General features: G+C 49.4%; 6 protein-coding genes across 6 annotated transcripts; 2 read left to right on the forward strand and 4 right to left on the reverse strand.

The window, feature by feature from the left end:
* Positions 1 to 3: 3 nt before the first annotated feature.
* M421DRAFT_219342 (uncharacterized protein) lies at positions 4 to 1,545 on the reverse strand. The gene is made up of 2 exons (XM_033588299.1): positions 1,364 to 1,545; positions 4 to 1,313 (listed from the first exon to the last, which is right to left on the reverse strand). The coding sequence occupies exons 1-2, from the start codon at positions 1,377 to 1,379 to the stop codon at positions 268 to 270; spliced, it is 1,062 nt and encodes a 353-aa protein (XP_033446461.1). The 5' UTR covers positions 1,380 to 1,545; the 3' UTR covers positions 4 to 267.
* Positions 1,327 to 2,456, reverse strand: M421DRAFT_219331 (vacuolar protein sorting-associated protein 28). Its single transcript, XM_033588298.1, has 2 exons — positions 1,987 to 2,456; positions 1,327 to 1,921 (listed from the first exon to the last, which is right to left on the reverse strand). Exons 1-2 carry the CDS (start codon positions 2,305 to 2,307, stop codon positions 1,532 to 1,534), a joined length of 711 nt encoding a protein of 236 aa, XP_033446462.1. The 5' UTR covers positions 2,308 to 2,456; the 3' UTR covers positions 1,327 to 1,531.
* M421DRAFT_422886 (Noc2-domain-containing protein) lies at positions 2,453 to 5,110 on the forward strand. The gene is made up of 2 exons (XM_033593306.1): positions 2,453 to 3,396; positions 3,445 to 5,110. The coding sequence occupies exons 1-2, from the start codon at positions 2,607 to 2,609 to the stop codon at positions 4,959 to 4,961; spliced, it is 2,307 nt and encodes a 768-aa protein (XP_033446463.1). The 5' UTR covers positions 2,453 to 2,606; the 3' UTR covers positions 4,962 to 5,110.
* A 756-nt stretch (positions 5,111 to 5,866) lies between these two features.
* M421DRAFT_102571 (dual oxidase 1 precursor) lies at positions 5,867 to 7,620 on the reverse strand (the record flags this gene model as incomplete). Its single annotated transcript, XM_033586794.1, has 3 exons — positions 5,867 to 7,157; positions 7,207 to 7,461; positions 7,511 to 7,620. The coding sequence occupies 3 exons, from the start codon at positions 7,618 to 7,620 to the stop codon at positions 5,867 to 5,869; spliced, it is 1,656 nt and encodes a 551-aa protein (XP_033446464.1).
* Positions 7,621 to 10,298: 2,678 nt separating this feature from the next.
* Positions 10,299 to 10,852, forward strand: M421DRAFT_102572 (uncharacterized protein; the record flags this gene model as incomplete). The annotated part of the gene is made up of 3 exons (XM_033586795.1): positions 10,299 to 10,356; positions 10,414 to 10,730; positions 10,787 to 10,852. The coding sequence occupies 3 exons, from the start codon at positions 10,299 to 10,301 to the stop codon at positions 10,850 to 10,852; spliced, it is 441 nt and encodes a 146-aa protein (XP_033446465.1).
* A 721-nt stretch (positions 10,853 to 11,573) lies between these two features.
* On the reverse strand, positions 11,574 to 13,170 carry M421DRAFT_7150 (uncharacterized protein; the record flags this gene model as incomplete). Its single annotated transcript, XM_033596792.1, has 3 exons — positions 11,574 to 11,958; positions 12,467 to 12,842; positions 13,086 to 13,170. The coding sequence occupies 3 exons, from the start codon at positions 13,168 to 13,170 to the stop codon at positions 11,574 to 11,576; spliced, it is 846 nt and encodes a 281-aa protein (XP_033446466.1).
* Between the last annotated feature and the right edge of the window lie 3,464 nt (positions 13,171 to 16,634).

Here is a 16,634-nt window from a genome sequence, read left to right on the forward strand (position 1 = left end):
GCGTCTGATATCGGAGTCGGTTTTTGGTTCCTCGGCGATTCACCGAGGACGCTAATGGTTGATACACCGCGGCTCACGATGTTTCCAAACCCATAGGGGGAACAACCCGTAGGGGGAACAACCAGTCGGTCAGGTTGTTGAGCTCCGCCAGAATCAATGCTAAGGTTCAATAGCCGGTAAATATGGGCACATTCACAGTATCGTGATGTTTGTCCAGGAATGCCGTTGCAGTGGTCGGAGGATCACCGTGGGCGGAGACAAAGTGGATCATTGATCCCTTCTGCCCCAGTGAGACCACCAACAGGTCACGAGCGCTCTGTCTTCTTCGCCATCAGCTGCTCCAGAAGCGCCCCAGTCATCGAATCCACTTTCTTCTCCTTCTTCCAGAACAAAGAGTCCAATGCATTCCATCCGCTCCCGGAAGTCTTTGATCTCTGGCAGATAGGCTTCTCGATATGGGAACTCGGCTATGACTTGAGCGCGGGCTTCCTTGGAAAGCCATGCTGCGATTGTTTCGACCAGCATGCGCGGGTGCTCTGGGGAATACAGCGAATCGGCTGCAAGTATAATGGGAAACTTCGACGTGGCAGCGTGGAGCGTTTCGGTAACGACGCCGTTGGTGAATACCTCGCAAGACGCTGGCTGTGTCCAGTCTAATATCCCAGTCCGTGTTGAACCGCCTTTCTGCTCGATAAGAATAGAGTTTCCTTTCGCGTTGCGCGCGAGGTTATCGTGTATGTTGGGTAGGTCTGTGAGTACGACGTCTGCTCCGAGAGCAGCCATAGCCAGTCCCACCAGCCCAGTGCCTGACCCCAATTCCAGTATCGATGGTCTGGTTTCTTGTGTTGACTTGACAAGAATGAACTTATGTAGCCGTTTGGAGAGCATGTAGGAAGCAGCCCAAGTCTTCAATCCCAGATCGTCGCCGGTCAATGTAGGTTCGTGGATGCTCAGGCTGAAAGAGCTCGTAGCCGAAGGTATCCGAAAATCCCGAGACAATGCGCCCATAGCGGTACGGCCTGAGCGCTCGCTGAGTCTGGAACTTGCTTGGTTCCAGATCTCTTCTCTGACCTCGTCATCGTGTATCCACTTCAGGGGATTGCTCACAATACTTGTGAGGTACCGTGTGACTCCTTGAGGGTTCACTTGGACCGCTCTCCGCCTTGCCTGTTTCTCCGTATGCGCAGGATGTTCCAAGTCAGTATTTGAACCCTTATCGACATCCCACGATTGCGGCGTAAGCGTAAGAAGGTTAAGCGTTTCGAGAAGCGTTTCGGCGGAAGGTTTTGTGTAGAGTTGCGGTAGGTCAAGAACTAATAACTGGGTCAGTTCGCTTTGCTTCCTGGAGATACGCACAGCTTACCGTCCAGCACCTCCATAATTTGGAATCGTTATGTAGGTGCTCGATGCTGCAGAGGAACACCCAAAAGAAGTTCCAAAATGTCCGTGCGCGTTTAGCGGGGCTAGACTTGTGTGCACGAGAGGACGAAGTCACGCTCGACTGCAGCGTCGACTGGCTGCGAACCCAGATTCAGTCCTTCTTCAGTGTAGCCTTGAAGCCGTAATATGCCTGGTCCATGTCGAATTGGAATTGTCGTGCCTGCTCGTCGTCTAGCTTCTCAGACGCCCGCATTTGGTTCAGGGTGATGAGCCACTGGACGATCTTGCCCTTGTTCTCGAACTCCTTGTCTGTGACTTGATTGACCGACTGGATGATTTCGACCAGCAGTGGGTGTAGTGTGTCCTTCTCTACCAGGCCAATCTTGATGGCATCGAGCAGGGTGATGAAGGTTTCGGTCGCATTGACGACCAGTGTTGCGTCGGCAAAGTCACCTTGCTGTGCTGTGGTACGCGAAGGGCCCTGTTCGACAGTGATGGGTACGCCTACGCGCAATCGCTCGGTTGCTCGTGGACAGTCAAGCTGAGTACCGTGTTAGCCTGGCATGACGTCGCGCCTCAGTGAGGCTGTCGAGATGGCTGACATACATCCCACTCTCTCTTGAACTGGTCCAAGTCGCCAAAAGCCTTTGCGATCGTCTCATCTGCCAGGTTGGACTTGTACTGCTTCAAGAGCCTACTGCATGTCTCGGTATAGTCGCTCTCGTTGATTGAGTCTTTCAGGAAGGCTTTCTCGAGACCATCGAGGGTCATGATTATGCTGTAGATCTCTGCTAGCGAATCATTCAGGTCGCGCTCAGCACTGGTCGTGGATAGTTTGGCTTCCTCATCGAGATTGATGGTCGCATTGAGGGCAGAGCGCGGAATGTAGGGCGTAGGCGCGTATGCCAGCTGCCTGGTGCTGTGCATGTTTATTCAACGGCGACGACTCGTCGCAAAAAGAAAGCTGCGCGAGTACTGACAGCGGTGCGCGAGAACAGTGTTGATGGCGCGAGCTTTGGCAACGGTCTCGTGTCAGGTCGGCCATACCTGCCCAAGCTTCATCGCGTGGGGAAGGAGCCACTGCGAGCTTAGACCCTGCCATCTCTGATTGGCCCAGAACTTTTCGAGCTCCACCCGAAAACTAGACGCTTGAAACTTTCTGAACATTCTCGCCGGCCAACTAACAACAGAACGCCAATTCGCGCAGAGCGCACACTGTTGCAACCATGCCTGTCTCAAAGTCCACCAAGAAGTTCGAGAGGAACAAGCTCGGCGACGTCCTCAAGGCTCGCAAGAATGTCGCCAAAATAAAGCAGAGAAAGCAGATGGATGCAAAGAAGAAGCAGCGCAAGGCTGCCGACAATGCAAAGGCCGAGGACCTTGAAGGGGAGGGCGCAAAGAAGCCCATGAAGTCTACCAAGGAGGATAACTTTGGCGACATGTCCATGGACCAGTTCTTCGAGGGCGGCTTCGATATTCCCAAGATGAAGAAGACAAAACCGAAGACTGGAAAGCGCAAGCGCACACCTGTCGAAGCGGACGATTCCGAGGACTCGTCAGACGAAGATATGGCTGATGCAACCGCGAACGGCGACGACGACTCGGCTTCAGATAGCGAATCGGGCGACGATGCTGAGACACACAAGCGCGACATCGAGGCGCTGAAGAAGAAGGATCCTGAGTTTTACAAATATCTGGAGAACAACGATAAGGAGCTACTGGACTTCGAAGACGACGATCTGGCCGACATCGATGCGCTCAGTGCCAGTGAGGACGAGGCCACGCCGAGGAAGAAGCAAAAGAAGGCTGCGAAGGCTGTGCCCGAGTCAGACGAGGAGAGTGAGGCTGCAACAGGCAATGAGGTCTCGAAACAGCTCATCCAGAAGTGGAAGTCGGCTATGGAGACGAAGTCCTCCCTGCGGGCTATGAAGGAGGTTGTTCTGGCCTTCCGTTCGGCAGCACATCTCAACGACGAGGAAGGGAAAGCGTACAAGTACTCGATATCGGACCCTGATGGTAAGACCCCCATTTCACGTCACAAGCCGCACTACTGACAGAGTGCAGTCTACCACCAGGTTCTCGTATCTGCCCTCACACTCGTACCCAGGGTTCTGAACCACCACCTGCCAGCCAAGGAGAGCGCAGGAGGCAAGATCCGCATCCCCGCAGACTCGAAGAAGTTCCGCACATTGACGCCCCTCCTCAAGTCGCATACAGTCTCCATTCAGCATCTTTTGGAGAACCTTTCAGACGCCTCCACCCTGCGTATGACACTCGATTCGTTATTGAAACTGCTGCCGTACATTCTCTCGTTCAAGAAAGTCGTTCGTGAGATCGTCAAGACTATAGCAGGCGTATGGTCCGATTCGTCCAACAACGAAGTAACGAGACTCTCGGCATTCCTGGTCCTGCGACGCCTCATGGTTATCTCAGACGCCAGCCTGCGTGAGGCAGTCCTCAAGCAAGTCTACCAAGGCCTTGTCAAGGGCGCGCGGAACACTACTGTCCACAACATCCAGGGCATCAACCTGATGAAGAATACTGCGTCCGAGCTATGGGGTATCGATGCCACCGTTGGCTACACAACAGGCTTTGGCTTTATCCGCCAGCTTGCCGTTCATTTGCGCTCAAGCATCACCAACAAGACCAAGGACTCGTACAAGACAGTCTACAACTGGCAATACGTCCACTCTCTTGACTTCTGGTCGCGCGTCATCGCCGCCCACTGCGAGACTCTCCGTGAAGCCGAGTCGGGCAAGGCTTCTCCTTTGCGACCCCTAATCTACCCTGTTGTACAACTCACCCTCGGAGCCATGCGTCTGATTCCCACAGCACAATACTTCCCGCTGCGCTTCCAGCTCATCCGCTCCCTCCTGCGCATCTCCTCCGCCACATCCACCTACATCCCGCTCGCGCCGGCCCTCGTCGAAGTCCTTCAGTCCGCGGAGATGAAGAAGCCGCCCAAGCCATCGACCCTCAAAGCGCTCGAATTCAGCACCCAGATCCGCGCCACAAAAGCCTATCTGCGCACACGCATCTACCAGGACGGCGTGGGCGAGCAGGTCGCGGAGCTGCTGTCGGAGTTCTTCCTGCTCTGGACTAAGAACATTGCGTTCCCTGAGCTCGCACTCCCCGTGATCGTCATGCTCAAGCGCTGGGTCAAGGCCATGACGAAGAAGGCCTCTGGCAACAGGAATGCAAAGATCAACAGCCTCTTCGCTCTGCTTATTCAGAAGCTCGAAGCTAACACTAGGTGGATCGAGGAAAAGCGTACAAAGATCGACTTTGCGCCCAACGATCGTGCTGGTGTGGATAACTTCTTGAAGGATGTCGAGTGGGAGAAGTCGCCCCTTGGCGCGTACGTTGCTGGACAGAGGAAGGCCAGAGAGCAGAAACAGAAACAGCTCGAGGATGCACGGAAGCAGGAAGAGAAGAAGAGAAAAGAGTACGAGAAGGAGGATGCGGGCGCCAAGGCTGAGGTGTTTGAGGAGGAGAGCGGCGATATGGAGGATGAGGACCTTGAGGACGATGTTGATGATATCGAGGAGGAGGATGAAGAAGAGGACAGTGACGACGAGTAGATGGCCGGTCTAGGCTTTCATTTGCTGGATTTGTGAGCTGTAAGAATGTTTGGCGAGTAGGTCGGCATACCCACAAAGGAATCATTACAAAAGATTACGCACACTTCCTGTTCGGTGTATCTCGCGAGAAGCAATCAAGTAGTGGGGAGTCGGCGCCTTCACCTTGATGTTGTGACTAGTCCCCGCTGCTGCGTCTCTCATGATTCCTTCCCCGTTCAACACTTCTAACAGTTCGCCCCTTTTCTGTTCTCAAGACATGTCCCGATCATTAAAGCAGCAGCAGTGCAGAGAATACGTAAGCCTGCACATACAGTCATCGACCGACCAAAGGAAGACTTGTCCACTACAAAACATTACCAAGTCAACAGTGTACGGCATGGCAGCACTGCTTGTCGAACAGCACCACTTCTACTGACGCAGACAACACGTCGATGGAGAGGGACCTCGAGACCAAGAGCAATAAGTCCTGCACCTCTAATAAGAACACAATCCACCGTGAGTGCTCGTTTAGTACGACAGATCGACGGAGCACTCGTAAGATGCATGTCAAAAATATCTGGAGAGCATCGGAAACAAAGTCTTGTCACAGGTCTGAACGAAGCAGCCAAAAAAAGCAATAGAAGGAGATACTCCTAAGGGAGTAAGGCAACTGCGCTTATCCGTGGATTCAAGGCTGTCGTGCAGCAGACAGTGAAGACTTCCAATAGAACGGTGGTGCGATCGTCGATTGATTGGACGTATGGAGGGAACTCAATACATGTCACAATCACTAGCAGCATCCTGGTTTATTATAAGCACCATAGCGCATGGACGAAGGGACATGTAACAGTCTCACAGTTCTGAATTGAAATGGGATATCATACACCAAACGCCTTAAACTCGTGCCTTTCGACACTGCTGATCGTCTAAAAGTGTTCCTTCCAGAACTTAAACTTAACCTCCTGGCACGTCGCCTCCTTACACGCCTGCTTGATATCCCTAGCCGCCACATTCGGTCCACAGAAGTATACACCAACATCCGTCTTCAGCGTGCTCTCCAGACCATTCATATACGTGCGGTCTAACAGGCCGTCGCGCATACCGCACAGCAAACGCGGGAAATCTGGACGGCCAAAGTTAGTGCGAGCCTTGAGCTCCGTGAGCGGATCCTTGTCGGTGCCGACAGAGTTGAGCACAATGTTCTGCGCCGTGTTGGCGTCCATTTTCTGCGTCAGGTAGGTGTGGATCCGCAGGAACTGGTCGCCGTCGCTTGCGCCCTGGCTTTGGGCCTCCAGCGACGATAGGAGCGTCTGGAACCACTCAAACGAGCTAGTGTCCTTGCAGACCCAGATAAACTCCACACGGCGCAGGCGCTTAGGCGGGTTGGGTGACAGGCGCATGTGGTAGATGGACTTTAGAATGGAGGCCCAGGGTGTGACACCGATACCTGTACCGATGAGGACGGCGACTTCGTTCTCGAATACGTCTTCAGCGGGAGCACCGTATGGACCGTCGATGCGGAGGGCGGGCATTTTTTGGCCGTGCTGCAGTGCGATTTCGTACATGCCCATGGGATCAAGCTCGTCGTAGAGCTTGCTCTGGGACTGCCCAGCACCAAGAGCGTCGGCAAGGGCGCGGGTAAAGTCACCGACCTGGCGAACGTGGACGGAGATATAAGGGTCATTGGGGCAGGACGTGATGGTGAAGGGGTGCCACTGGTGGTAGCTGACTTCAGGGCAGTTAAGGAACAGCCATTGGCCCGGCTTGTATTTCATGCTGGGCTTGGTGAACTGAATCTCAACGGCATCGTACGGGTGGCGGACGACCTTGACGATCTCGGTCTGGCGTCTGCAGCGGATCTCTCGGTAGAGACGGTCGACGAGGTATAGAGCACCACCAACAAGCTCCCATCGCCAACCCTCGTACCCAATGCAGTGCGTCCAGAAGTTGTCCTTGTCAAAGGGAGAGAAGGCAGGGACACTGTCTCGAACAAAACAGTTCGTTGCGTGCGTGTACATACCGAGCAGGAACGGGATGAACAGGTGGTGGGTGTACCAGAAAGTTTCGAACGACTGTTGTCGGATCCTGTGGTGGGCAGTGGTATAGATCAGAAGCATGCATAGAAGCATCATGTGTCCAGTAATACCACCTGCCTCGGTGTAGTGGATTTGGAGCGCAATCTGAGGTCGCACTTGTACACGTTCAACATTGAAAAAGCTACGCATCGTCAGTTCGTGACTGGTAGGGAGAGAGATGGAGGTATTACTTGACATAATGCGCTGACGTATGCAGGACAGTAAAGAAAAGCATAGCGTAAGCAACTTGACGATGGAACCACTGCGACTCATCGAGAGGTAGCCATCTAGCCTTGGGTCGAAGCCAACGGAGGATGTTTCGGCACATTGGCATAACGATGACCATTGTGTCGACCGTCAGAACCAATCCAGCACCTCGAGATATCCATACAGAGTACTGAAGACCGTTGAGAGGTGCTAGTCGAATGTCTCCAGCTTGCTTCCACCTGTTGTCTGTTAGCCTCCTTGACATTGACATGCATCATACATGCTCACCATCCTATCGCAAACAGTGCCCAATGGAACCCCCAAAAGAAGAAGTGGAAAGCAAACTTCTTGGGCATGAAAAAACGCTTGAGCGAACCGCCGGCTGGTGCAGCACCCATCTTGTTGCCTGTGCTTTCGTGTTGATGCTTGAGCTTATCCTAGTATCCTCCAAGAACGAAGTCGTAGCCGTAAGACGTGGGTATTAGACAAGAATTAAAGAACGTAAGCGAATAGAACCTCAACTGAAGGGGCGTAATCCGGTCAAAGTTCAACCCGGCCAGCCAGATACGAAGTGAAGAAAAGAATGTCTGCGTCCGGATCCGGGCGTTTGCGGAGGAATCGAAGGAACGGCGATGAACAAAATCCAAGGCTGCAGGGCACACCGATAGAATATGTAAACGTGCAGAGTGGACCTTGGCCTGTGCTGTAAACGTATATCAGGATCTGAAAGATACCGTTGAATCCTGGTGGAGCGACACGCTGCGCTGAAACTGACAGGCTCAAACCGCTAGCTCTGCTTGCAGTGTGTATGCCAGACAGTCTAAGGCGGGTGTCAATTTGCCTTGAACAAGATTGGCAAGGTCTTCTACAGAGAAATCGGGCCTGTAAGCCTCACGGGCCTTAGGGTCGGGTACGAAGTGACGTGGACGTTGGAGGGGTTGCCGCTATGCGTTGAACACCAACTGTATGAGTTGTGTCTCAAACCTGAAGCGCCAGGCACAGAACCGTTCTCCCCTGTATCTTAGACCAGCTCTTGCAGAGTCAAGACTGATAAGAAGGCTTAGGCTATGCGCTTCTTATTGGCGAGGCAGCAATTGTCTCGTAGAAGTGTATCTTCTGATGTGCTGGATTTCGTGATTTGTGGCGGGTGGCTGCGTCCGGATGCAGATGCGCTGAGCTGGTGCAACTCGCTCTTGAATACCAAATGACTCTTGACGTCCGTGCCGGAGCCGTTGCGATACTTGTCTGGCAGCTGTCACTCGAGTTTCTGGGGAATTGCAGTTGCGACTATGTCCTGCGGTGGTTTTCTGATGGCGTTCCTGATACGCAGGGGTTGCGCTGAGACGATGCAAGTTCGAGGCGGCGCAATGCGGAAAAGCGAACTTGAGCGCCGCGGTTCACGGGAATGTTGCCTGGATGATGCGGCGTGGTGACTCCCAGATTTGTGGTTACAGGAAGACGTCCAAATTTGTGTAATCAACAGTCTCACGAAAAGTTGGTGAAGATTTGTGTGCAGCAAGGAGCGGGCCGCTCTCTAGCCATAATCCCCTGCAAAGAAGCGCTGCATCAAAAACGCATGGGCGTAAAAAGATTGCTGGTGTGAGCATGCCATGATCAGCCTCGCTGGACGCGCCGAGGCGTGGAAAAGAGCACGAAGTTCAATGCTCATGAAGCCATTCGGTGATGTGGTTGGTAGCACATGGCCAGCGACCCGGCGCGGCGCCAACCCAGCGCGTAGAGACCCAATCAAATTGACTGATGGCGTCTCCACACACAGTTCTGGCTGCAGCGCTGTGGACGGCCTGCACAGTACAGGCAAGCTTGCCTTAGGTATTACCTAGGACTGTGATGGGGCTGCAGTCACGATTGAAGCCGAAAAATAAGACTTGTTCGTCTGACAAGCGCGGCAAAGACGGCCATGCCAAGTGATAGTGAAGGGTCTGGGGCTATCGAATGGTCATCGATTCCGTTCCAACCCTCATCGATGTCCACCTGTATATCAGACGAACTGACACTAAACGGATATCGTACGACATTGTTTGTCTCGACATCTGTCAAGCTTCCGAGCAAACGGCATTGACATCATTTCGCACTCTGAAGTAAACTTTGTCGTATGATGTTGTTTGAAGGAAGCAAATCGGTTCCTGAGGCTTGCAATGATCTTCCATGCAGCCCGCGTGCAACACAGCCGGTAGCAGAGTTCGTCCTGAGGCGCAAAGGGATGTCGGAGACTGAGGCATCCGTGAGGCATCCGTGAGGCATCCGTGCAACATATCACCTCGAATGCAAACCTCAAATGCCGGGATGTCTATTGGGAAGGAGCGGTATGAAAAGTCATCTCACGGAACTGTCACATTGACTCGAGTATTCACATGTTCCCCTGCCTCGCAGCCCACGTGCAGGTGAATTTCACAGAATTAAAGGCATTATTGTGTACGCGACGCCACTCCAGGCAAGCAGGCTCAAACCCATGCTCATAGGCCACACCCCATCGACGGCGCCATCCGGGAAGCCTGCACGTCTGTGCATCGCGCACCGCAATCCACCCAATCGCAGGATGTGACTCGCCTGCACGCGTAGCGAGGCCCAGCTAGCGTAAGTCTGTACGTAGCCCTCAGCGGCTACACAGCAGAGTACACGGCCAGCACAGGCCCACGCGGCGCATGAATTGAATCTACAATTGCGGCAGCTTCCCGCTGTCTTTCTGCTCGTACTGACACACTGCCTGTATCGAAGAATCTTACCTCACCCGCGCTGCCTGAACACCTAACAAGCCTGAGACACACGCGCCTCAGCCATCCATCCTGCAAGCCTCGTGCCTGACTTCCGCCGTGGCAGCCATCAAGCCTTACTGCATCGCGGAACCGCCGAGTTAGTGCCAGAACTGTGCCTGAGGGCTTGCATATAACCAAACTCGCCGCCCTGTAAATTTGAGCATCTTGTGGGCTACTGGTAGTCATTAGGAGTAATATCTGAAATCGCGAGTTCTGCCACGAGCTTCGTTCGCTTTCAACACCGCGGGTTCGGTTTACGACCACATACTTTCGTTTAATACACCACTTGCTCCTACGACAACATGGGCAAATTAATCAAGAACCACTGGGCGCGCCTCGTCATTTTGACTGCTGCTGCTTGTGAGTCGAATTCGTCACCAACCTTCAGATCCACATCCAAGACTAACACACGACCAGATCAGATAGCCGCAGCTCTGGAAGCCTTTTTCTGGCCCAAAATCTTCTGGGACTTCCTGACCAAGAACCTCGACTCCGCCGTAAAGCCTTTCCCGATCCTCCAAATCATAAACCTCTTGCTCGGTATCGTGGGCCTGGCGTGGGAATGGCCATTACCGCTGCTTGCAGGCACTGGGCTACACCGCAGTATCGAGGCCAGATTGATCATGTACCCTCTGAGCGCACTGTGTGCTCTTTTGATCTACCAAGGCACAAACAGCGGCTTGTACTACATCATTGGAATGATGGCGTACTTTTGGGCATACAGTGAAGGCGAGGTAAGCTTACTACGAACCCTCCAGTCGCGAGGTAACGTGCTCATCGGATACTTCAGATCGTTTGCCCTGAGCCCTGGACGTTACCGAAGCGAGGCTCGACAGCACGGAAGCTGGGAGCATAGTCTGCCAGACACGTTTTCATCCTTCACACCATCCTTGGCGCGACGACTTCAAGTACTGCTGGTTCAAGCAGACCATGTACACATCTCACGAAGCGCGACCATAACATTTAACGCTGCGTCTGTATTCACTAGTTACAAAGCGCAAGCGCATCAAGATCAGTGCCTACCATTAATGACACGAATCCACCATAAACTCGCGGGCCCCAGAATCCACATGATGCAGGTGATGACGCTTTTAGACGACTACGTAAGGTGCAAGAGTTTCCAAGCCTTGTGGATACCTCATCATGGCGCGACGTTGGTGCTTGTAACTTCTTGTGCTTCAGAATGCTCATCAGGCCCAACACGAACTTTTGCGACAATGACACGCGGAACGACCTTCAAGGAACTCCTTGCACATGTCACAATATGCTCAGCGACTTCCCAAACCACGCAGGGCTTTGTTGAATCTGTGCTTGCATCGTAAATACAAACCTGACTCTTGCTGTCAGTCACCTAAAGATTAACCTGCGGTCGTGGAGCAAGACCTCCACCCGATCGGTATTTACCCATAATTTGCTCCTTCAATACGAACATATGCTCTCTCCTGTGAGCAAATATCAAACATGCTACTTACACCTTCTGCTGTCCAGTTTGCTCGTCATCATCGATGTCTCCATTTCCGAGCGCCTCTTCTTTACAGCATTTCAACTGCGGCAGACGTATCGTCTACATCATCCTTTCAATATTGCCCTACCGCCTCTTCATGTCCACCGACCTCCATATACCATTTCTCGAGGTCGCTTGTCATGCCTCCAAAGTATCTCATGGCAGCGCAGATGGAGCTCAGTTCTCTACCGTACTCATTTCGATAGCTGCAGGGCATTTCGACGACCTGGAAGACAGCTGAAGACTTTTTGCTCCAAGGATTGATCGTCGTAGCGCCGACCGACTGATCACAGAGCTCGTTGGGCAGGAACCCGTTCCTCTTGACGTGGTCGTTTATATCTTTACTCTCGATCGGCTCGTCCGTTTTTAAGTCTGATGTGGGCTGTCCCTTTAAATAATGATTGATTTTCGCGACGTAAAGCGCATTGCCCTTGACCTTGCGCCTTGTACACGGGTAACTGATTCAAGTGTAGTACAGTCGCTTTCCAAGACGAATTTGAATGATCAGGGCTACGGGAAGGAAGCTCTGACTAGCGGAAACTCTAGCTGTAAACCCTGTCCTAGGTATACGAGACGGCGGAGACTCTGGCGCGAGCTTCGCGGTGGTGAGCTCATCCTAGATTTGGCTGTGAATAGCACTATGGGGATCCATGCGTTCTATCTCCAAATCAGTTGAGACTATGACGGGAGGGTCGTTGCATTCCGTGGAGGTATAAGAGTGGGGGAATTTCATTCTCCAAAGTCGAAGTCACCTAGAACTTGGGTGAGGTTAAGTGAAGGTGATGCTACCCAATTTGTGCCATCCTTCTTAACCACAATAGGAGATAGTTGCTCATGGTTCAAAGCTGGTCCAGTTGTGACATCACTGGCAGTCTTGGAATTTAGTATACACCCTTATGACCTGCTGTAGCCACGCTCACATCATGCTTATGGTTCATGTACCTTCTGGTTTTCTTTTATTCTCACCCAAAACAACTGTCGTCTTCGACAGATTCGGGGAATTCATCATCCGAGCTCCCCCCTTGATCCTCAACGTTGGCTTCAGCATCTTCCATCTTTTCGTTGACCGTCACCGTCGGGTTAAAATCTTTATATCTTCTGATACCCATCGGTGCACGGTAGACGCCATCGACACTGACGGCGTCATCTTCCTCGAACTCGTCAACTACGTCGGTAAGCAGGAAGATGAACGGTGTCAGCGAGCGAAATCGCGTAGTAGTCCCGATAGCGTTGTCAAAATACTTCTCGAGATACTGAACCACACCGTACGGTGTGAGCTTGTCCGTCTTCTGAGCCACCTTTTCCTCACGATCGTCGCCCCTCGTGTATAATGGACCAGGACCTGCCTATAAGTCAAGGCCTTTCGACGTTCCGAGGTACATATATGCAGTGCCTATCTAGCTATAGATAACCCCTATTATGAAGCCTGTCTTGTTAAAGTTGTACATGTCTTTATCTGTGATGCTGTACTTAGCCTTTGTGTTAGTAACTAGCTCAAACCAGGGCGTTATAACGCGTGCATCTTTGTTAAGGGCTCGCTGGCGATTATATGGACGGCTCCTTCGAAGCTTAATCTTAGGCGTACGCGTCTTGAAGTTGTCTACCCAGTGCTTGCCAACAGGCTCTCCACCGCGCTCAGCAAGCAGATCATTGGCTATATCTCGCACCATAGCCTTTGTAGCAGGTATTCCTCTTGTATCAAGCTCAAGTATACGTTGTACAAGGGCCTCCTCCTCTAGTTTGCTTAGCTTCTTTAAATTGGGCTTGCAATTGCATTAAGAGAGGGCTCCTTAGCGTTGTCAGTGGACAGTAGTTTAAGGTACGCTAAAGGCTGCAATAGCGCGTCTTTTACTCTTGTCACAATCTTTAATTATAGCTTAGATAGCAAGCTGTAAGGTCCCTTTAGTATAGGTTAATTGCATGTTGTGTTGGGATGGCATTGTAATGCAAAGTAGTTATTAGGCTATCATGGTTGGGATGGACCGCTCGCTTGGGATGGACCGCTCGCTTGGGTTGGACCGCTCGCTTGTGAACTACGTTAGCCTACATTAGCCTTGTATATAGTAGTACAGCATATAATATTATTTAGTAATACCTTCTACAGGCTTCTTATATAATGTAGATTATCACCAAGCCAGCCATATCACCAAACTGGCCACTTTCTCTTGGCACGACCACCTTTTACCCTAACATAATATGCCTTAATAACAACAACTTTAGAATACTACTAGAGAAGGCAGAGTTATCCTTGCTATCTAGGCCTTCTATGCTAGCTAATTTCGCAGTATCTATAGCACTGCTAGAGTATTAAACGTACCTTATTAGCAGGTCTCTAATTACCTTTACAATATTACATTTTAACTAGATATATGCGCTAATTGCTAGAAACTTACTATACTAGAGGAGCAGACAATTGTCTAGTATATACTTAGCCTTAATTTGCAAGGATTTGCGCCCTAGCTATGTAAGGTGGCAGATATAGCTAATAAGATACTTAGTGTGCGTAGTGAAGAGCCTATTAGTAAACTATAGGCTAGCAGGCTTATAACGCGTTTAGACAAGCTTAAAATAGCCTTTAATTAAGCTAAGGATAGACAGAGGATACTACAGGAAGATTTAAAGATAATTAGCGCGTAGTTTAAGCTAGTAGAGGATACTTAAGTTAAGTATAACTTAGTGTTTATAATAATAATATACACAACTTTAATAAAACTAGGTTCTAGATAGGTGTTGCTTTGTCTTTAAAGGTTGTAACAGGCTTAGAGAGACATGCTTAGCTAGAGCTTATTTAGCCAGGCAATTGCGAGTAGGTTACTGTTATCTAGAGCATCTGCGCTGCTAGGTATGCAACCCTACCTTTTATTATCTACAAAGGACGCGTCTACATCTCTGCCTAGTATAAGGAGATAGATATACCCTATAATTAGAAGCTCTTAGTCTCTAAGAATAGTTAGATAAATAATATACTTAGCCTTAAGTAGTTAAAGCACTTTAACACACATATAAAGACATGTTAGGTAGGAGTGTATAGGTTGCTTATCTTAGACAGCTATAAGAGCTATCTTAACTAGGAGTTTAAGGACTATTACCTAGAGAACTAAATCCTTACTCTCTATATACTACCTTACTTATTATATATCCTCTAGCTACTTAATATAGTCTATTTCTTGCTATTAAAGCGTAAGTACTCCTAATATATTTAAGACTTAGCACACTAATATATCTTCTATATTAATAAGGAAGGCTTCCTACTAGCCTTTAGGGATGTGTTCCTTAATATATTTATAAAGGTTAACTACTAAAAGGCCTTTAAGGTATTAGGGCTTATTCCTACTAATATATAGGTAGTGTTAGATTGCCTTAAAGTGCAGCTATATACCCTACTAGCAGTACCTCTACCTAAAACGCTGTAGTAATCTAAGACGCTAAGTAATACACACAAGTTTAGGTCTTAATCTAAGCTTATAAGTAACTCCTTCTAACAATTACTAAGTATAGCGCAAGAGGGGTTCTTAAAGCTTATAAAAGGGGCTAAAGACACACTGTATAAAAACATCCTTATTAAGGCCTACATGCAAGAGCTTAAAGAGTAATTAGTAGTAATAACTAAGAGAAAATTGCGTAAGAGAAAGTAGATTCAGCATAGTAGCACACTTGAGTATGGCCTAGCAGCATTGTGGGTAGCTGCTGAGGCGTGTGTAGCAGCTCAGCCATCTAAGAAGACTTAGGGTGGAGGTGGTCAACTAGGAGCTTAGTTAACTGTTTAGCGCTGTAGGAACTGCAGCAAGACTAGACATAACACACAAACGTGCTAGGAGGGTGTAGAAACATCTTCTAAATCTAATGCAAGCACGCAGTATGCTAGGTCACTGTTTAATAGTAAGTAGTTATAGTTGCAGTAACTTGTGTTAGTTGTGCTTGTAAAGTTATAAGGCTTTGTTCTTATAATCTTTCTCTAGCGTATTTTCTTCTTAGGTATAGTGCTATGCTTACCTGAGCATTGTTATTGTAATCTCTAAGAAGAGAGGATTAGAATGGTGTGCTTACGAACCCTGTATCTCCTCTTGTTCTTAAGATATGCTGTTCTCTATTTATAGTAACTAGAAATATTCTAGACCCTCTGCTTATAAATAGAGTAGCCTACTCTGTAAGATGCTAACGTATACAATTACGCATGTACCTACGTAATCTTGCTTATATATACAGTAATACTAAGCATAGATTACAAAGTAGACCTACCTAAAGGAGTCTAGAATGTTCTGCTTAGAAATATAGACAGAGGAGAGGAAGTATAAATACCTCTAGCTCTCCCCCCTCTATTTGCTCTGTACCTAGCCTAGGAATCTCTACCTAGTATCTAATATAATAACTTGTCTATTATATTACATAACCCTACCTTACCTCTATTAGGCTATACGCTTCCTATTTAGACAAAGCTAGTCTAGATTTGTCTAGGTCCTTCTAGACTAGGAAGAAAGTAGTCTAGTCCTTCCCCTACTTTCTTTACAAAAAGCAATTAAATAACAGTTGGTAGAAGAACAGAGGTTAGGCCGTGTTCAAGCTCAAAATAGGAAGAAAGTAGGTGCTGCAGTGAAGGCTTTGGAGAGAGAGGGCTCTGCAGTTGATCACCACATCGGGAAAAGTTTTTCGAAATCCGGCCCAGAATGGCCGTTGCTGACAGTCGTGGCATGGTCGTGCAACGGCCGTTCAACGGCCCCAACGGCCCTAATTTGCGCCTAACAGCCCTAATTTCGCGCTAATATTGCTAACAGCTAAAACACTAAGTGCCTATATTTAATAAACTTAAAACAACGTTGCAATGTTGTTGTATAGCTACCCTTAGTTCTACTAGCACTAGTATTAAATATTTAAAAATTGCAAAATTTCACATACAGATAGAGTGAAATTGTAGCTTTAAAATAAGCAAAAAATTATTATTATAGGCCTACTACAACGCGAGTTATAGAGCGTTGAAGGTTTGTTTGTTAAAGGTAGGCTGGCGGATGGGTAGGGTATGCTTTTTTACGTTTTGGCTTATAGCTTCTTAACTAGCAGAGATACGCTTACACAATCTATTATTCAATAGAAGCGCCTAGTATTGCGCCTTCTAATAAAAAAAGAATTAGCTTATTCT

This window comes from Didymella exigua, assembly GCF_010094145.1.
Source record: "Didymella exigua CBS 183.55 unplaced genomic scaffold M421scaffold_23, whole genome shotgun sequence".
NCBI lineage: Eukaryota > Fungi > Ascomycota > Dothideomycetes > Pleosporales > Didymellaceae > Didymella > Didymella exigua.